At 60.9% G+C, this 15663-nt stretch overlaps 2 protein-coding genes across 2 annotated transcripts; one reads left to right on the top strand and one right to left on the bottom strand.

The window, feature by feature from the left end:
- Positions 1-1733: 1733 nt before the first annotated feature.
- ORMDL3 (ORMDL sphingolipid biosynthesis regulator 3) lies at positions 1734-4298 on the bottom strand. The gene is made up of 3 exons (XM_009809901.2): positions 4114-4298; positions 2503-2654; positions 1734-2364 (listed from the first exon to the last, which is right to left on the bottom strand). The coding sequence occupies exons 1-3, from the start codon at positions 4285-4287 to the stop codon at positions 2229-2231; spliced, it is 462 nt and encodes a 153-aa protein (XP_009808203.1). The 5' UTR covers positions 4288-4298; the 3' UTR covers positions 1734-2228.
- Positions 4299-14880: 10582 nt separating this feature from the next.
- On the top strand, positions 14881-15663 carry LRRC3C (leucine rich repeat containing 3C). The gene has a single exon (XM_009818330.2). It carries the CDS (start codon positions 14881-14883, stop codon positions 15661-15663), a length of 783 nt encoding a protein of 260 aa, XP_009816632.2.

Here is a 15663-nt window from a genome sequence, read left to right on the forward strand (position 1 = left end):
ATTGGCATGTAAGTTGCATCTGCGGGCAGATGTTCAGATCCGTTAAGCAGCATACAGTCTGCATGACAGATACAGCCTCAGCCACCTTGCGAAGGCCACGTGCCACAGCTCTGAGGGCAGCAGCCCTTCCGTAAGCGTTCTGGGCCTTGACGCTGTTGATTTCTTAGTCATTTCAAAAGTATTTAGCTGATTGATGAAATAGCTCTATTTTGAAATTTTTTTTTTTAAAGTCATTGTCTAGTAGCTTAAAGAGTATATTTGCTTTAGGGTATATAGTACCTTAACTAAAGCAGCAGTCCTTACGTCGTGGTAGTTAAAAGGTTTAACCCCCCCATCAAGTAAATTGCACATCTGTCCAACTCCCTTGCTGGAGAACAGCACTCGGGTATCAAGCCAGACTCTTTTTCTCTTTCTACCTTATTGAAAACTTCCTTTTCCCTTAAAATACTTCCACTTTTCAAACATACTAGGTAATGATTCGCTGTGCATTCCAGCAGCTCTCTGAGGTACACTAAGTGTTTTTCCCTTCTCTGCAGCAGTCCAATAGTAAGTCTGAGAGAGAGAAGTAAAGCAGCTTGCCTAAAATTATGCATGGAGTAGTACTAGATCTTATATGCAAACCTGAAGTTTCCCTATCCATGTCCTATGCTCAGACCATCAAACAACTCGGCAATATCCACTATGACCTCTAAAGCTAGACTTGGCTAACGCAGGAACAAAAATAGCATATTTAAAATGTTTATACCATTGTCAAAAGTGTGGGACTATATAAGCACTAATACAACAAAAATACAGGCTTTCATGAGTTTACAGGGAGGAAGAACACATTTCATCCGGCACACAACCCAAAAGAAAAAACGATTATTTTGAACAGTAGAAAGCTATCTCAGCCAGGAAATCTAGACCTGCAAGCCTACTTTATTTAGGTGGTAATTTTAGGGGAAAAAGGCTCAGTTTTGTTCCTATACTAAATAATCTGTTATCAGTGACCCATTGCATCCTTCTGTTGGTCACTTCAGTCTGCTGCTAGTGCTGCTCGTTAGTATCGCTCTCCTGCAGCTCCCTCACCCTTGCCAGTGATCACCTGAGGGCTCAGGGGATGCTGCCACAGCACTTGTGCGTGGAGCCGAGTGACAGACTTCCAGGCGAGCCAGAAATCGAACGCTCGCTTGCCTTGAGTCAGATACTGAGTTAAGTCCACTGGTGAATCCCGGTGACACGTACGCAGACTTAAGAGACCAAGGAGCTGGACTGAGGAGAAAGATTCCAATTATAGTCGGTAACTGATTACAGCAAGCAGCCATCCATCTCTCGTTTGGCCTATACCTATCAGTCTTCAGCTTCTCCCATGCTTGTGCAGTCTCCGTGTACCAAGTAGCTCAGTGGCATTTGCTGTCGATCATTAAAATGACCTGCACCCCAGCCCTTAATCCAAACGCTGTACTGCCTGAGCGCTCAGAGCACGCTTCAGAATTAGCGGTTTGGGGTGGGGAGCAGAGTTACCCAGAGAGATTCTAGTGTAAGCTGAAAATAACAAGTATGATTTAGGATCTGTTGACCCTTTCCCTGAACCACACAAATGGTACCGCAGAAAACTGAAAGCTTTGTCAAACTGCAGGTCATTCCTTCCTGTACTGTTTTTACTAAAAGAACTTCCTTTCTCAGTGGCGTAAAAGATTGCAAAATAAAATTCTGTCATCCTCTTCCCCCTCCCACTCCCCCGCCCCAAAATGGAACTCAAACCCCGAACCAATCAAGTATTGGGAAAGTCTGGCTGTATCCCTTTGAATTTCCCCCATGTATCGCTTAAAGCACCTAGCTTCAGAAAGGGAAATACATTTTAAAGTGCATTTACCACAGCAATAGTACCAGCACTAAAAGCTTTTCCCCTCATCCCTATTCTCATCATTCAATGTCTGGGACAGATGAAAATCTCCCCAGAATTCATCCTCATTGTACCTTGAAGTCTCAGTGTATCTGCGTCTATGACACTGGAGTAAGAGAAATCCAGCCTTGTGCATCCTGCTCTGCACTAAACTCTACTCTGGAGCTTGTTTAGATTTATTGGGCATGAGGATCCAGCATGCGGTATATGTCTATTGGATACTGCATTTAAACAGCCGCTCTGAAATTATATCCCAGTGTGCGTGGGGGTGAAGGAACAGGACTAGAGAGAAGGAACTTTCCCCTCTTCCCTGCTCCTCTTCCGTTCCCTCAAGCCACGCAGTTCAGTACTTATTGATCCCAAAGATCCGGACTCCATGAAACTGAGGCAGTTTGGGTATCAGGACGCTCATAAGGGAGATGGTGTTGATTACGAAGTGTATCCGGTCATACTTGGTGTAAAAGCTGGTTAGAAAATACCTGGAAAGGAGGGTAACAGAGAGAGAGGGAAACTGAATTGCAGCGCGTCGTGTTTTTTGTTTCCCAGGACAGCACGTGCAGCAGAAGCGGTGATCGGTACGGGCGCGCGAGGCAGCTCAGCTGCCCCGAAGTACTCACAGGACAATGGGCATGATGGTCAGGAACTTGCGTGATGCCGTGAACTGCACGCCGTAGTCCATCTGCTCCCAGTGCGTGAGCAGCCGAGCCTTCCCCTGGTCTGGAGTCTCAAAAGGAGTTCCTTTCACGGTATGTAGGAAGATGTACATACTCTGTAGTAAATACAGACGCGGTGTGAAGCACACAGAACGTTCTCTACGCCCCTCGCCACGCCACCAGAAACGTTCAACTTCAGCAAGAACGGCAGAGTTGCGGGAGCTTGCACCAGCGCGCTGGTCCGCTAGAGGGACGCATCGTCGCTGCTGGAAAACTCGCAGCGGCTAATGAAGCTGCGAGAGTTAGGCAGGAAGGCCGCTAGCCGGGGCTAGCTCAGGCTTGGCTCTTACACGTGAGGCCTCTCGTTCAGCTTCTGGGCAAAAGCCAAGAAGGTGGTTGCAAGATTACAGCCCTCAGATCTCTGGGATCAGGAGATTAGCGTGGACTCGCTCTACCGTGCAACAGCAATGCTAACCGCTTTCTAAAAAGGTGCTGGTAGAGCTGTAGGCAGTGAGGGTCTGTTACCGCTCTGATTGCGAGTTAACCTCTTGAAGCGGAACACAAGTCACAGATAAACAGCAAGTGTCTGGCTACATTAAATGTCTGAAGTATAGCCATTGCTGGCCTTTAAACTCCTTTCTGTTCCCCAGACCTAATCGTTTAAGCTGCCAGAGAAGGGAAAAGAGCTGGATGAAAAGCAGGCAGCTTGTGAACTGAGCCCTGAGCAGCTCTAGTTGGTGGTTTTGTGGGCAGGTTTTTTCCCCCCCGCTAGAGAAGTCAGTAACATGAGCATAAGTGTCCCCAATAAGGGTGTAATTTTTATCTCTGGAATGTTCTCGGCCTGAGATACTATTTAAAATAAAGGATACAAAATTGATTGCTGCATCGCTGAAGTGTATTGTCCCCTATGCCTGAGGGTGAACGGCTGCCGAGAGGTCAGCCCCTCAGCTCTAGGACCCAAGCATGCTGCAACTTGCGCAGTGGGATTGCGGAGGCACAGAATTGAGCGGGACCTGCATCCCCGGAACATGCGTCTGTTGACGTGTGCTGTGCCTACCTGTGCACCCCTAGCACAGCACCCTGATGCCCGTTCATCTGGGTACCTCAGCCTTGGAAGGGGAGAATCTGTTCCTGGACTCATCTTTTACTTTCAGTAGAACAAAGTTTGGGTTTTAATCTTGTTTTCTTAACTCTGATGAGGCCAATTCAGATTGTATCAACCGAAGTGAAAGCTGCCCTGCCAGTTTCTGTGGCCTGTCACAGCTATTCCTCTGTTATGGGGACATGACAAAGGGACTTACCCTGCAGGCAAATGAATTCAGTGTCCCCTCTGAGCAGCCTCACCAGGTGTTTGCTGTCTCATCAGTACCTAGGCTGGATTTAAATACATGACCTAGAGCCAAAGGTGCAGTCTGAGGGGTGGAGGTTGAGTAACTTACCCTACATCTTTGGAAATACAGAGAAAGGAATTGTTTCAACAAGAATCTTACTAGATTGCTCTCAAAAGAACAGCTGGTGCTGAGAGATTACGTCTCCATGCCCCGGGAAGTCAAGCCAGCCACGCTGTTCCCTTACCATGTTGTGAATGATGTTGGTTAGAGTCCAAACCACAGGGACGCTGAAGAAGGGGATGCTCAGGAGCACGACGTGCAGCAGGCCGATTCCAAGGACGTAGGACAACCAGATGCCCCGGCTGTTCATGACACGGGTGTTGGGATTCACCTCGCTGTGTGCTGTTCCCACGTTCATGTTGGCTCTTGTGCGTGTCGGCTCCTGAAACTAAAGCAGAGTCAGGTCAGTACTCGGAGTGCGGTAGCCCTCCATTGAAATTGCTCAGGTAAGCACAGCGGGCGTCGAGCACCGTCTTGCTGTTAAGCAAACCTGAAATCTGTTGTTTGCTATAAAAATCACAAGTCAGTTCACTTCTCTGCACCTTGTTATTTCCGTTCGTAGAGCTGACGTTTCTGAGGGGAAGCTAAATCTGGGAGTGGTTGAGATTTGGGAATAATGTGTGGGAAGCCCGGCTGTGACAGAAGCTACTTGTGATCTGCTGAAATGTTTTCCTGGAACCAAGAAGTCAAGGTTCAATCCCATGATTGCCTAACAAGACTCAAACGAGTATTTTTAAGCGCTTTTTAAGTCATCATCAGAGTGTTAATCATGGAAGTGCTCGGCACATGAAGCTTCTTACATGTTATGCGTTCAGCATACCTTAAATTCCAAAAGAGAACACAGGTATTTGCAGCGTAAAGGCACGGCAGCTCTGTATCGACAGATCTGATTGGTTCAACTAAATTAACAGGGTTCTGCATGGCTCTAGAGGCTTGCTGGTCTCCTTACATGTTTTGCCTTTCAATTTAAGACTCATGAGGGGGAAAAAAAAAATAAGGCAAAAAATTTCCCCTGCAGGGAAGGAGTGAGATTGTTGTTGAGGAACATAAAAAGTTAGAGATAACAAGGAAAAGTGCATTGGGGAGGATATTTCAGTAGCAAGAGCTGCAGAGGAGATGGCTCTTCCCCTACCTGGAAAGAACAGCTGCCACGTAGGAGGAATTTGGAGCGATGTTTGTCTGAACAATGCCAGGAAGGCGAGGAAGCAAGACAGCGTCATCCTCTCAGAGAGCAAGTCTTTGGAGTGGTGCCCTACGGACAGCGCAGGTATCGGAAGGGCTTTTTGGACTGCCGCGCTGATAGCAGCAGCAGGTACCAGTCAGCTTTATGGCTTTCTGGGAAGATGAGAGCTCTGGTTTACCTCTTTCCAGGGACTACAAGAAACAGCGTGAATTAGAACAGCTGTAAAGCTGAGTATCTTTACACTGAGATTGGGAAAGTTCTTGTGTAAAATCATCTTTGTCCGTCTCCCACGGAAATGTAGTTGTATTAGATCCTATGGTCTGTCCCTCCTTGTACGGAGGACCCCAAGGCGAGGGCTGTTTCCTGATGTCTAGCCTTGTGTTTTTGCTGCTTTGGTTCCCACAGCTGGAAGACAGCCTTGCTGTTCTCTCCAGCTCTCACAGTCTTTGGTCTCGGGAGGCGAGTCCGAGCCAGATCTAACATTACGCTCGGTGTGTCGCTGCCAGCTGTTCCGAGTTCCCTTGCAGAGTGCTGGGCCTGGCTTGTTTCAGAAGCTGGCTCTCTCCCCTGTTCCTGCCCAGGGCTGGGATGCAAAGTGAACGCTTGATTCCGCAGCTCCTGGGACGCTCGCTGTAACTTCCAAGCCTCTTTCAGCCGCGCAGGCGGCTTTTGCTCGGTGTTGCAGGCAGCTCTGGTGAGGCAGGGCTGCTGGGTGAGCTGAACAGATGCTCACCTACCTCTGCTGCCCAGGTGTTAATCAGGGGGCTTGTATGTGGAGAAGGTTTTTGTTACCAGAAACGCTTGCAGGTCTGCGGAGTCCTCGTTTTCTTGTCGCTCATCTCCTGGGTCAAAGGATATCGGCTACTGGATATTCCAGAGAAAAGCTTGGTCTGGAAGCAGGACTTGGAGCCAGCATTCAGCACTCCAGCCCTAGCAGGGGGGGCAGCTCCATCCTTAATCTGGTGCAATTCCTGAGGGCTTTCAGAAGGAAATCTAGGGATTGCGGTGTGGTGTAAGAGGAGTCAAAAAAGTCATATTGTTGCAACCAGGAAAAAAAAAAAGCAAACACCCCTGTGGAATGCACAAACAGGAGTGCTGTTTGCCAGACAGGGGAAATAATTCCTGATATTGGTAAGGCCTCAGCTAGAATGCTGTCCAGTCCTGGGAGGAGCTGGAGGGAGGCCAGGGGAGAGCAGTGAGAATGAGCAGAGGTGTAGGAAAAACATGACCTGCAAGGACAGATTGAAGGAAAGGGGTTTGTTTAGTCTAGGGAACGCTGGAGAGAGGCATGAGGAATAGTTCTCAAACGCTTAACAGATAGCTGCGCTGAGAAGGGAGACAGATTGTGCCGTGGAGTTAACTGCACGACTGAGCCTCGGAGCAACTCGGTAACACAGAAGGACTATGTTGGAAGGGGCTGCCTGCGGAAAGGGATCGGTGGTCTCGCTGGAGGCTTTAACATCAAGTTTCATAAACAGTGAAAAAATTGATTCCTCTTTGAAACAGGGGCAGGTGGGCTCCTCAGGACCCTCTTTTCTTGAAACGATGCCGTTACTCAAAGGCTACAGAAGCTAGCAGACCTTCCCGCAATCCCTGCAGCTGGAGGCGCGCCCTGCCTGTCTAGTAATAAAGTGGAATTTCGATTTGAGGACCACCAAGAGTGTCATTTCCAAAAACTAATAAGCAACTTCTACTTGGTCCCTTCTGCAAACGAGGGTGGTTGCAAACCTGCAGCTGGGTGGCAAAGGGCCAAACTTAGAAGCCGTACGTGAAGCAATTCTGCTGCCTGTGCCTCGGTTTCCTTGCTTGTAAAAATGAGTAGACGGGTGAAACGCTAGAACGTACAAGAGGTTAATTGATTCTTGCAAGGGAGATAGGAGATGTCGAGTGTTAGGTCCTACCATGAGGATAGTTCTGTGTGCTTCTCCAATTCTGTCCTTCCCCACCTTAAAAATATTTCATCTGCGAATCTTTCCCATTTCAGAACTGGTGTTTGCAGCCCTTGCCCAAGCTCTGTGCTCACTGCAGATTGCACACACGGCTCCGCGCAGTGTCGCAAAAGCCTGGCTGAGGGAGTGCGGGCGCTCAGAGCTCCCATCCCTACCCCCATCCCAGATCCCGTGTTGTTTGCTTTCCGATTTTACACCGGGGATTTCTTCACCTGCAGGAAAAACAAGGCAAAACACAACAGCGGGAGGGACTCCAGCTCCCCCCCGGCGCAGCTGGCTGCGAAGCTCTGCTTTCCCACTTGCGCAGCGGGTTTTTTGGGACAGAAAAGCTTTTAATGTTTCACCAGACCCAGTGTGAAGGTCGGGACTGCGCTGACGTTGGACAGTGTCCATCCAAGGAGGGGAAAAGTCGTAACTGTGGTCGGAGGCAAACGGCATGCCGTGATGGCGGAGCCGAGCCCTTCCTCTGCCCGATCCTTCGTGTCCTGTTCCCGACTTCCCGCCTGCCGCTGTGCCAGCTCCCTGTCCACGGCTCTGTTGGGAAAGACTCCTTCTGGGGCTCAGAGCGAGCAGCGGGGCTGCCAGCTCAGCGTCTGGCCCGACAGCATCTCCCCGCTTCTGGGGAAAGGGGAAACAAAAGGACATCGGCAGTTTCCCACTTGCTTTGTCACCCATCCGCTGCTGGAGGACCCACAGCCTCTTGACTACAGCCGTGCCGCCGGCACCTCGGGATGCAGCTCCTTCCCCAACTTTGCTTTCGCTCCCGGGACGCGTGACCGCCGCCTGTTCCTGTCCCCTCGCGTGTCAGCAGCGCTCCGACCCCATCGGTCCTTGGCAGTGACATTGCTCTTCCCGCAGCCCTTCTCCGGGGCGCTGCAGGATCGCACCCCAGGCCCGCCACCTCCTTCTGCCTCGGCCCGTTGGAGGAACTTCATCTGGGCTGGCGGAGGGAAGGAGGGCTCAGGTGCTTATCTCGGTCGATCTTCCCACATGTTCCCAGAATCCAAGTGATTATGATCCCACGGAGCCGCCGAGGAGCCGAGATCCCTATCTCTGGCAGCAACAGCAATCACCATCTCCCAAGTAAATAAATATTTTAAACCCTTTGCAAGATGGCATCAGCGTTTGAACCAGAGCATCGAGTACATCAAAGAAGTCAGCGAACAGGGCTGTGTTTAGAGGCAGCGGACAGGGGAGGCGAGGGAGAGGTTAGACCGCGACAGCGCTGCTTTGTGTCCCGCTCCAGCCCGGAGTCACTGACGGACTTGAGCCCCGGAGCTGCCAGGTTCCTCCTCGGCAAGCCAGGAGGTCCCGGAGCTGGTAGAGCCGACCGGAGAGCGGTGAGGGGCGGCTGCCGAGCAGAAACGGGGCCCGGACACGGGGATGGAGGAGAAGTGGGAGCCGTCCCAGAGGGGAGCGGGAGCTCTGCCTCCGCTCAGCCTTTCCTGCTCGATTTAGAGGGAGAGTTGTGGCGCGCAGGGAACGCTGTGCCTTGGGTTTCTCCAGACACACGTGGGGGCCCGGACCCCAATTCCTCGACGGAGAGACCCGGGACGGCCCCGGGGTGCTGGGGCAGGACCCACTCCCACCCGGGGTCCCCCCGGCCCGGCCGTGCACAGCGTGACCGTGGGGACCCCCGCGGGGACCCCCCCCCCCGCCCCGCAGCTTTCTGGCTCCATCTCAGCAGCTGCTTTTTGGGTTTGGGGGTGTTTTTCTTTCGGGACGGGCCCACGCGAGGCACCTTCCCCCGCTCCCGCTGCCCCCGCGGGCCCGGGAACGGGGCTCGGCCGCCCCCAGCTCCCGGGGAGGGGGCGAGGCCTCCCGCCTGGGCCCGCCGGGCTCCGCGCCGGCCCCGTACCCCCCCGGGGGAGGCCGGAGAAGAGCCGCCGCGCCCGGCCCGCACTCACCGCTGCTCTGCCCGGCTCGGCCCGGCCCGGCCCGGCTCGGCTCAGCGGGGCCGGGGCTCTCTCCGTCGCGCACCCCGCCGCCCCGGCTGCGCTCCCGGCGGGCACCTCGGCGCGGCCCGCCCCGCCGCCGCGGCACGCCGGGAGCTGTAGTCCCGGCACCGCCGAGCACCGCCGCCCGCCCCCGGGAGAGGCCGGCCCAGCGACGGGGCCGTGCTTACCGTGCGCTGCCCGGCCGGCCGGCGGGGCCGCTTTAGGAGCGGGGGGCGACCCCGGGGGGGCGAGGGGGGGTCCTCTGCCCCTCACCGGCACCGTGGCCGGTGGCTCCTCTGGGGAACCGGCCCCAGGAGAGTGCTCGGGGGCTGGGAGCCAGCCAGGCGCTTCGGGCTCCCTCCCCCGCGGCTCTGGCCAGCAGAGAAGCGCACCGGGCAGCAGCCGGCCTTGTGCACACAGCCTGGGCAGGCCGGCGGCCGGGACGCCCGGCCAAGGTCAGGGGCTGGGAGCGCTGGATTCCTGCGCTGGGGCGCGGGGGGAGACCATCTGGCCCCGCTTTTGTTTGCACGACGATGAAAGCTAACAGCGTGGTGCTGCTGCTGCGGCCCCTCGGTGCGCGCAGCCATCTGTGCAGGGCTTTGTGCGCGCCGGCCGCCGCCAGCTCTTCTGCTTGGGAGTGGCGGAGGGTGCAGAGCCGTCGCCCAAGCGAAGCCGCTTTGTGCTGCAAACCCCCTACCCGGAGCTGCGCTGAGGTCCTGGGCTGAGCAGAGCCCCCGGCTCTGTGTGCGGGGCCCGGCAGCACGGTCTTCCCCAGCTGCCCCACGTCGCAAATGCAGCTCTGCCAGTGCTGCTCACAGCCCCCCGGCCTCGCACGGCCGCTCCCAGCCCTCCCTGGCCACTCGGCAAAGCCCGTTTGTGCGATTTCAGTTTTGGCCCAGCTGGATTCGCAGCGCTGCTTTGCATGGAAGAATTCAAGGATTCCCCCGGCACTCCCCGGAGGTGGGGGCCCCAGCGTCCCCAGGCTGAGCTCTGCATCCTGACACTGTCTGCATCCATCTGGCCTCCGCACCAGCTGCGCAGCCGGCTCCAGGCCTGAGCCGGCTCTCGGCGGGTGGTTGTGTGCCGGCTGGGCACGGCGAGGGCATGGAGACCCTGCCGGCTGCTGGGCTGGGGCTGCCTGGGTGCCATGCGCTGGCACCGTGCTGCTGGCAGGGCCATGGTTGCTTCCCGGAGCCAGAGCTTCCTGGCGGCTGCTCCCGGAGAGCCTTGGGTGCCGTGGGACACACACGTGCTTAATGCAGCCGTAGGGCCGCCGATGGGTGCTGCGGCTGCGGCCAGGAGAACCCAGTTGCCACCTGGCCTCTCCGGCGTGCCCTTGTCCGCAGGGCAAGGTGCAGGGATGCCGGCGTGCGGAGGCGGGGGATCCCGCGGGAGCTGGCCCTGCTTTGCAGGAGAGCCACGCACGCACGGCAGGCTCTATTTTTATCCCTGCTCCTGCCTGACTGAGCAGCTCCCTCCGCACGGTGACATCTAATTTAGCAGCTTCCCCGCACCCCGCTGACTCTGCACGTGAGGGGGAAGCACAATGCGACAGCTATTTTTAAACGCCCATAAATATTAATCCCTCTCAGTGATGCAGCAGGCAGCCTCTCGCTGCCGGTGCGAGCGCAGGCGGGGGGGCACCCGCTCCCTGGGCTCCCCGGACCGGGTTCACCCGCTCAGGGAACCCCGGCACCGGGGGCGGGGGGTTCCCCCGGGGGGATCCGGCCCCCCCCGCAGCCCAGGCCGGCAGCTGCCCGGACCAGCATTTCCCCAGTGCTCGGTGGGGCTGTTCCCATACGGATTCCCAGGCCTCCCTCGCTCCTGGCCTCCCCCCGTGCTGGGGGGCCGCGCTCCCCTCCCGCTCTCCCAGGCTGCCGGTCCCGCTGCCTGGTCGATACCAGCTATATTTAGCACCGTGATGGCAGCGAGGAGCCGGTGTGGCTATTTTTAGCCACCCCTGCTGCGGCTGCGGCGGGGAAGGGTCCGCACGGGGTCGTGCTGCACTGCAGGCACTGGGTTTTTGGGCTGGTGGGTGCCATGTCCCAGCATGTGGGACCCCGGTGGGGCGCAGCCCTGGTGCTGCTCCCGCTCCTGGGGTCTCTGCCCGCTGCCGTGGTGACCCTCCACCTCTCTGGGTCGCGGTGTGAGCCGGGACTTGCCGAAAGCTCAAGCACCCCAGGCCCCAGCCTGCCGCCTCGGCCCCTCGATGCCTGCAGGCCCCGTCCCGTGGCAGGCGGCTGTGTCATCCGCAGCCAGCCCCATGCTGCCGCGGCCCCAGCACCGCTCCCGCTCCGTGCACAGCTTGCGGTGGCGCTGGGACCGGTGACGGGCAGCGTAGGGCTTCTCCGCTCGCTGGCCAAATGGGGAGACGCCAGCGAAGGTGCCCACGAGCGCTGGCCGTGGCTCCCCGGCTGCTGCCTGCCAGGCTCCCGGCCGTGTCCCAGGCCAGCCCTGCCGGGTGACCCCCTGCCCCAGCCCGGCATTGGGCTCGGCTCTGGTCCCAGCCCCAGCGATGGACAGACCGGCTGGACCATCCTGAGCGCGGCCGCCGCCGGCAGCCCCAGAGCCCCTCCGGACCGACGGCTGCCCTGGCGTGTGCCGACCCTCCGGCCTGGCAAACCTCGCTGGCTGCAGCACCCCGAGGTGCGGAGCCCGGGGCAGGCCGGGCCCCCGCTGCACCGCCGGCTCGGCCCTGGCCCCGTCCTCTCCGCCTGGCCCCGCTGGAGGGCGGGGGTCCCCCCGGGGAGCGCGGGGGTCCCCGGGGAGCGTCTGGCCGCGGCCCTGCCCGGCTGCGCCTCTCCCGTCAGGTTTCGTTCCCCTAATTGAGCCGAGATCCAGGCCAGGCGCCTCGTAAACGGTTTATCCTCCCTGAGCAGCGGGAGAATGTCAATGCGCGGGGCTGGGCTCTCCCTCCAAGGAGAACCGGGGACGGGGCGCAGGCGGCCGCCGTCCTTGCTGTGGCACGGCAAGGGCACGGCCCCGGTGCCCGGTGTCCCGCCGGGGCGAGCCCCGGTGCTGGCGGGCTGCGGGGAGCACCCCAGCCGGGCCCCGAGCAGCGCGGGGGGGCCCGGCCGGGGCAGCGGGAGCCCTCGCCCCCCTCGGCGGTCCCGGGCGCACCGGGGACCGGCCCGGCCCGGTAACGGCGGCCGCTCTCCATGGTGCTGAGCCGGCCGCGCCGGTGTCCCGGGGCCCCGCGCGGCGCCGAGCCCCGGCCCGGCCGAGCCCCCCCCCCCCGGCCCGGGCAGCTCGGGGCCGGGCTGCGGTCCGCCCCGGCCCCCCCGCGGGGCCGGCAGGCTCCTGCCCCCCCGCCGCCCGCCGCGGCTCGGGTTTCCCCGAGTAAGCGATGCCGGTGCCGGGCGGGGAGGCTGCGGGCGGGAGGGGGCACTTGGCCCGGCGGGGGGGGTCCCGCTCTCCCCGAGGGGCTGGGGAGGGGCGGGGGGGCCCTGGGCCGCGGGGGGCGGCGAGGGCCGAGCCGGGGGGTGCCCAGCGCGCGGGGGGGCGGGCGGGGGCCGGGGGTGCTCCCAGGCGGGGTCGGGGGGACGCGGCGGGACGGGGGGCGCGGCCCCGGGGCAGAGCCTCTCCCGGGGCCGGGGGGCTGGAAGGGACCCGGGTGCGGGGCCGGGGGTGCCTGGCGCTGAATGGCCCCCCCCGGCGGGGCGGGCCGGGGGCGGGGAGCCCCGGGGAGGCCCGGGCGGAGGATCCCGCCCACCGGCCCCGCCGCCGCCGCCGGCTCCGGGCCCGCCGCGCTGCGCGGGGCGCGGCCGCTCCGGCCCGGGGCGCGGGGCCGCTCCGCCGCCGCGGGGCTGCACACGGCAGGTGAGTCCGCACCGGGACCCCCCCGGCCCCCGGCGCCGGGAGCGGGCAGGGCGGGAGGCGGCGGGGAGGGGGGGGTCCCCGGCAGCGCCGCGCCGAGCCGAGCTTCCCCCGGGGAAGCACCGGGGCTTCCCTCGCCCGCAACGCCCCCGGTGCCGAGCGGAGCCGGCGCTGGAGCGGGGCCGGGGGAACCCCGGGCATCCCCGGCTGCGCTGGGCGCACGGCGGGTCCCGGCGCCCGCACAGCCCCGCCGCGGGCAGCCCCTCCTGACCCGGCCCCTCAACCGCCCTCCCCGGGGCCGGCGGCGACCCCCGGGCTCGGGCGGGGGGACCCCCTGCCCTGCGGTGGGCAGGGGACCCCGCCGTTGGGGCAGGGGACCGGTTGTGCCCGTCCTCGCTCTGGTGCGTGGTCCGGAGCACCGTGGCCGGGGAGCGGCCGAGCCCACGGCGGGGCCCTGGAGAGCCGCATCCCGCCCGCGGGGGTCCCCGGGCCCCCCGCGTCCCGCGGACGAAGCACCCCCCGTCCCGGGCCAGCGGCTCCCGGCTCAGCCCGGCGGCTCTGCGCTCGCCCCCGGCAGCGGGAGGGTGCCCGAGGGGCAGTGTTTGCCCCAGGTTACTTCTAGCAGACTTGGGGGGCCGGTCCCCCCACCACACTGATGTGCCGGCGTGGGGCTGGGGTTCCTGGTGCCCTTCGGCCGCTCTGAGCCCCGGTCCCCACGCGGGGACCTGGAGGAGCGCAAGGGTTGGCCCCGCAGCGGCACGACCTTGGGGTGTTTTGGCACGGTTGGGCTGCGTTACGGTGCCCAGCAGTCAGGGCGCTCGCCCAGGCTGCGCTACCAGGGCCACCCTAGGGTGGCACCTCTGCCCCTCGCTGGGGAGTCCCGGTCGGCACCCCGAAGCGGGTTTGCCGGTGGCAGGGTGCTCCGGGGAGCTGGGTGATGGGACCAGCGGGCAGGCTTGCCCAGGAGGTGCCCGGGCGGCACAGCACGGGGCTTTCCGCAGCACGAAGCTTTGCCTGACGGGGTGCTGCGGGGTGTCCTTTTACACTGGTGTCTTTAATCGTGGGATGGTGGGAGAGCTCCTGCATCCTGCCTTGACGGCTCCGCCACCGCGGCCCTGCCAGGGACGGTCTGGGGCTCCTGGACGTGGTGGGACCCACGGCTGAGAAAGCCGGGCAGCGCGCTCGGAGGGCTCGGACGTGGCTCTTATCTGCTGCCACCACCCTGGGAACTCGCTACACGCTCAGCTCCAGTGAATTTCCTTTTTCTGTTTTTGTTTCTTTCCTGCTGACGTTTTTCCCCTCCAGAATAAAGGGCTGGTTGGGGACCATGGTTACGGGGTGGTGTGGGCAGCCAGGCCCCGTGGCCGGGGTGGCACCAGGCAGGGGACAGCGGTGCCCAGCCACCCGCCTGCACCGGCCCCCTCGAAAGGGGAAAACCCGGCGTGTGTCTGTGTGTGCCCCGGGCGCTGCCGGGGAGTGGGAACCTGCTCTGCCTCTGCCCACACGTGTTTTCCATCGCCTTCCCCAGGGGCTGCCTGCAGCGGCTGCTCGCCTGGAGCCAGGGCTTGCCTGCTGGTGCGTCCCGCCGGCCGCCGCTGCAGGATGTGTTGGCCGCCTGCGAGTGAGTGAGCAAACCGCCGGTGACCTTGGCAGGGCGGGAGCTCACCCCCGCCTCTGGCTCAGCCGGAGCCGTCTCCGTTTGTTACAGCCCAGCTGCCGGCACGCAGGAGACGTGCCTTTGCTCGGCCCCTTGGGGCCTGATCCTGCCGTGCAGGAACGCTGAGCGAGGCCTCTGATGGCAGGGGATGGGGGGATGCGTGAGCCCTGCCAGCTGGCTCTGTCCCCATCTCTGTCCGCACCCCTGTCCCCGTCCCCGTCCCACGGCCAGGCTGCGCCGGGGCAGGCGTGATGCTCGCAGCTGGCACAGCGGCGGTTCTGCCTCTCGGCACCCCTGGTCTGACGCTGTCCCCTTGCCTTCTCCGTCTCAGATGCGCCGAGTCCAACAGAAACCACCCCGAGCAAGAGCCACCCGGCTGGCGGCCGTGTGATAGAGCCAGCGCAGCACCATGCCTGTGGCAGAGCGGGTCCTCCTCCGCTCGGTGACCATGTGGCTGCTCCTGCAGAGCCTCCTCCTCCTGGCCTCCTGCCTCCGCTCGGCTGCTGCGTTCCCCAAGGGCTGCTACCCCTCGGAAGAGGAGGGGCTGAAGACCTTCCGCTGCAGCAACGCTCGGCTGACCGAGGTCCCCAGAGACATACCCAACGACACCAACAAGCTCTACCTGGACTCCAACCGAATCCCCTTCCTGCCCCGTGACGCCTTCCAGGACCTGCCGCTCCTGCTGGAGCTGGATCTGTCCCACAATGCCATTGCCAGCGTCGAGAGCGGGGCTTTCCGGGGCCTGGCAGAGCACCTGCACTCTCTGGACTTGTCTTCCAACAGGCTGGTGTCGGTCAGCAAAGATGCCTTTAGCAACCTGAAGGCCAAGGTCAACCTCTCCAACAACCCCTGGCTGTGTGACTGTCGGCTGCAGGAGCTGATCCGCACGGTGGACCTGGCGGCTGGCTCCTCGGGCGGCATCGTGTGCGACTCCTCCGCGCAGGAGGAGCACATCGGCAAAGCTTTCCTGCAGGTGATCGCCAACACGGACTTCTGCAACGTGTACAAAAAGACCACAGACATCGCCATGCTGGTCACCATGTTCGGCTGGTTCGCCATGGTGATCTCCTACCTGGTCTACTACGTGCGGCAGAACCAGGAGGACGCCCGGCGGCACCTGGAGTATCTCAAGTCCCTGCCCAGCAAGCAGCGGAGGTCGGAGGAGTCGTCCACCATCAGCACCGTGGTGTGA

The sequence above is a fragment of the Gavia stellata genome, chromosome 28 (assembly GCF_030936135.1).
Source record: "Gavia stellata isolate bGavSte3 chromosome 28, bGavSte3.hap2, whole genome shotgun sequence".
In the NCBI taxonomy this organism is placed as follows: domain Eukaryota; kingdom Metazoa; phylum Chordata; class Aves; order Gaviiformes; family Gaviidae; genus Gavia; species Gavia stellata.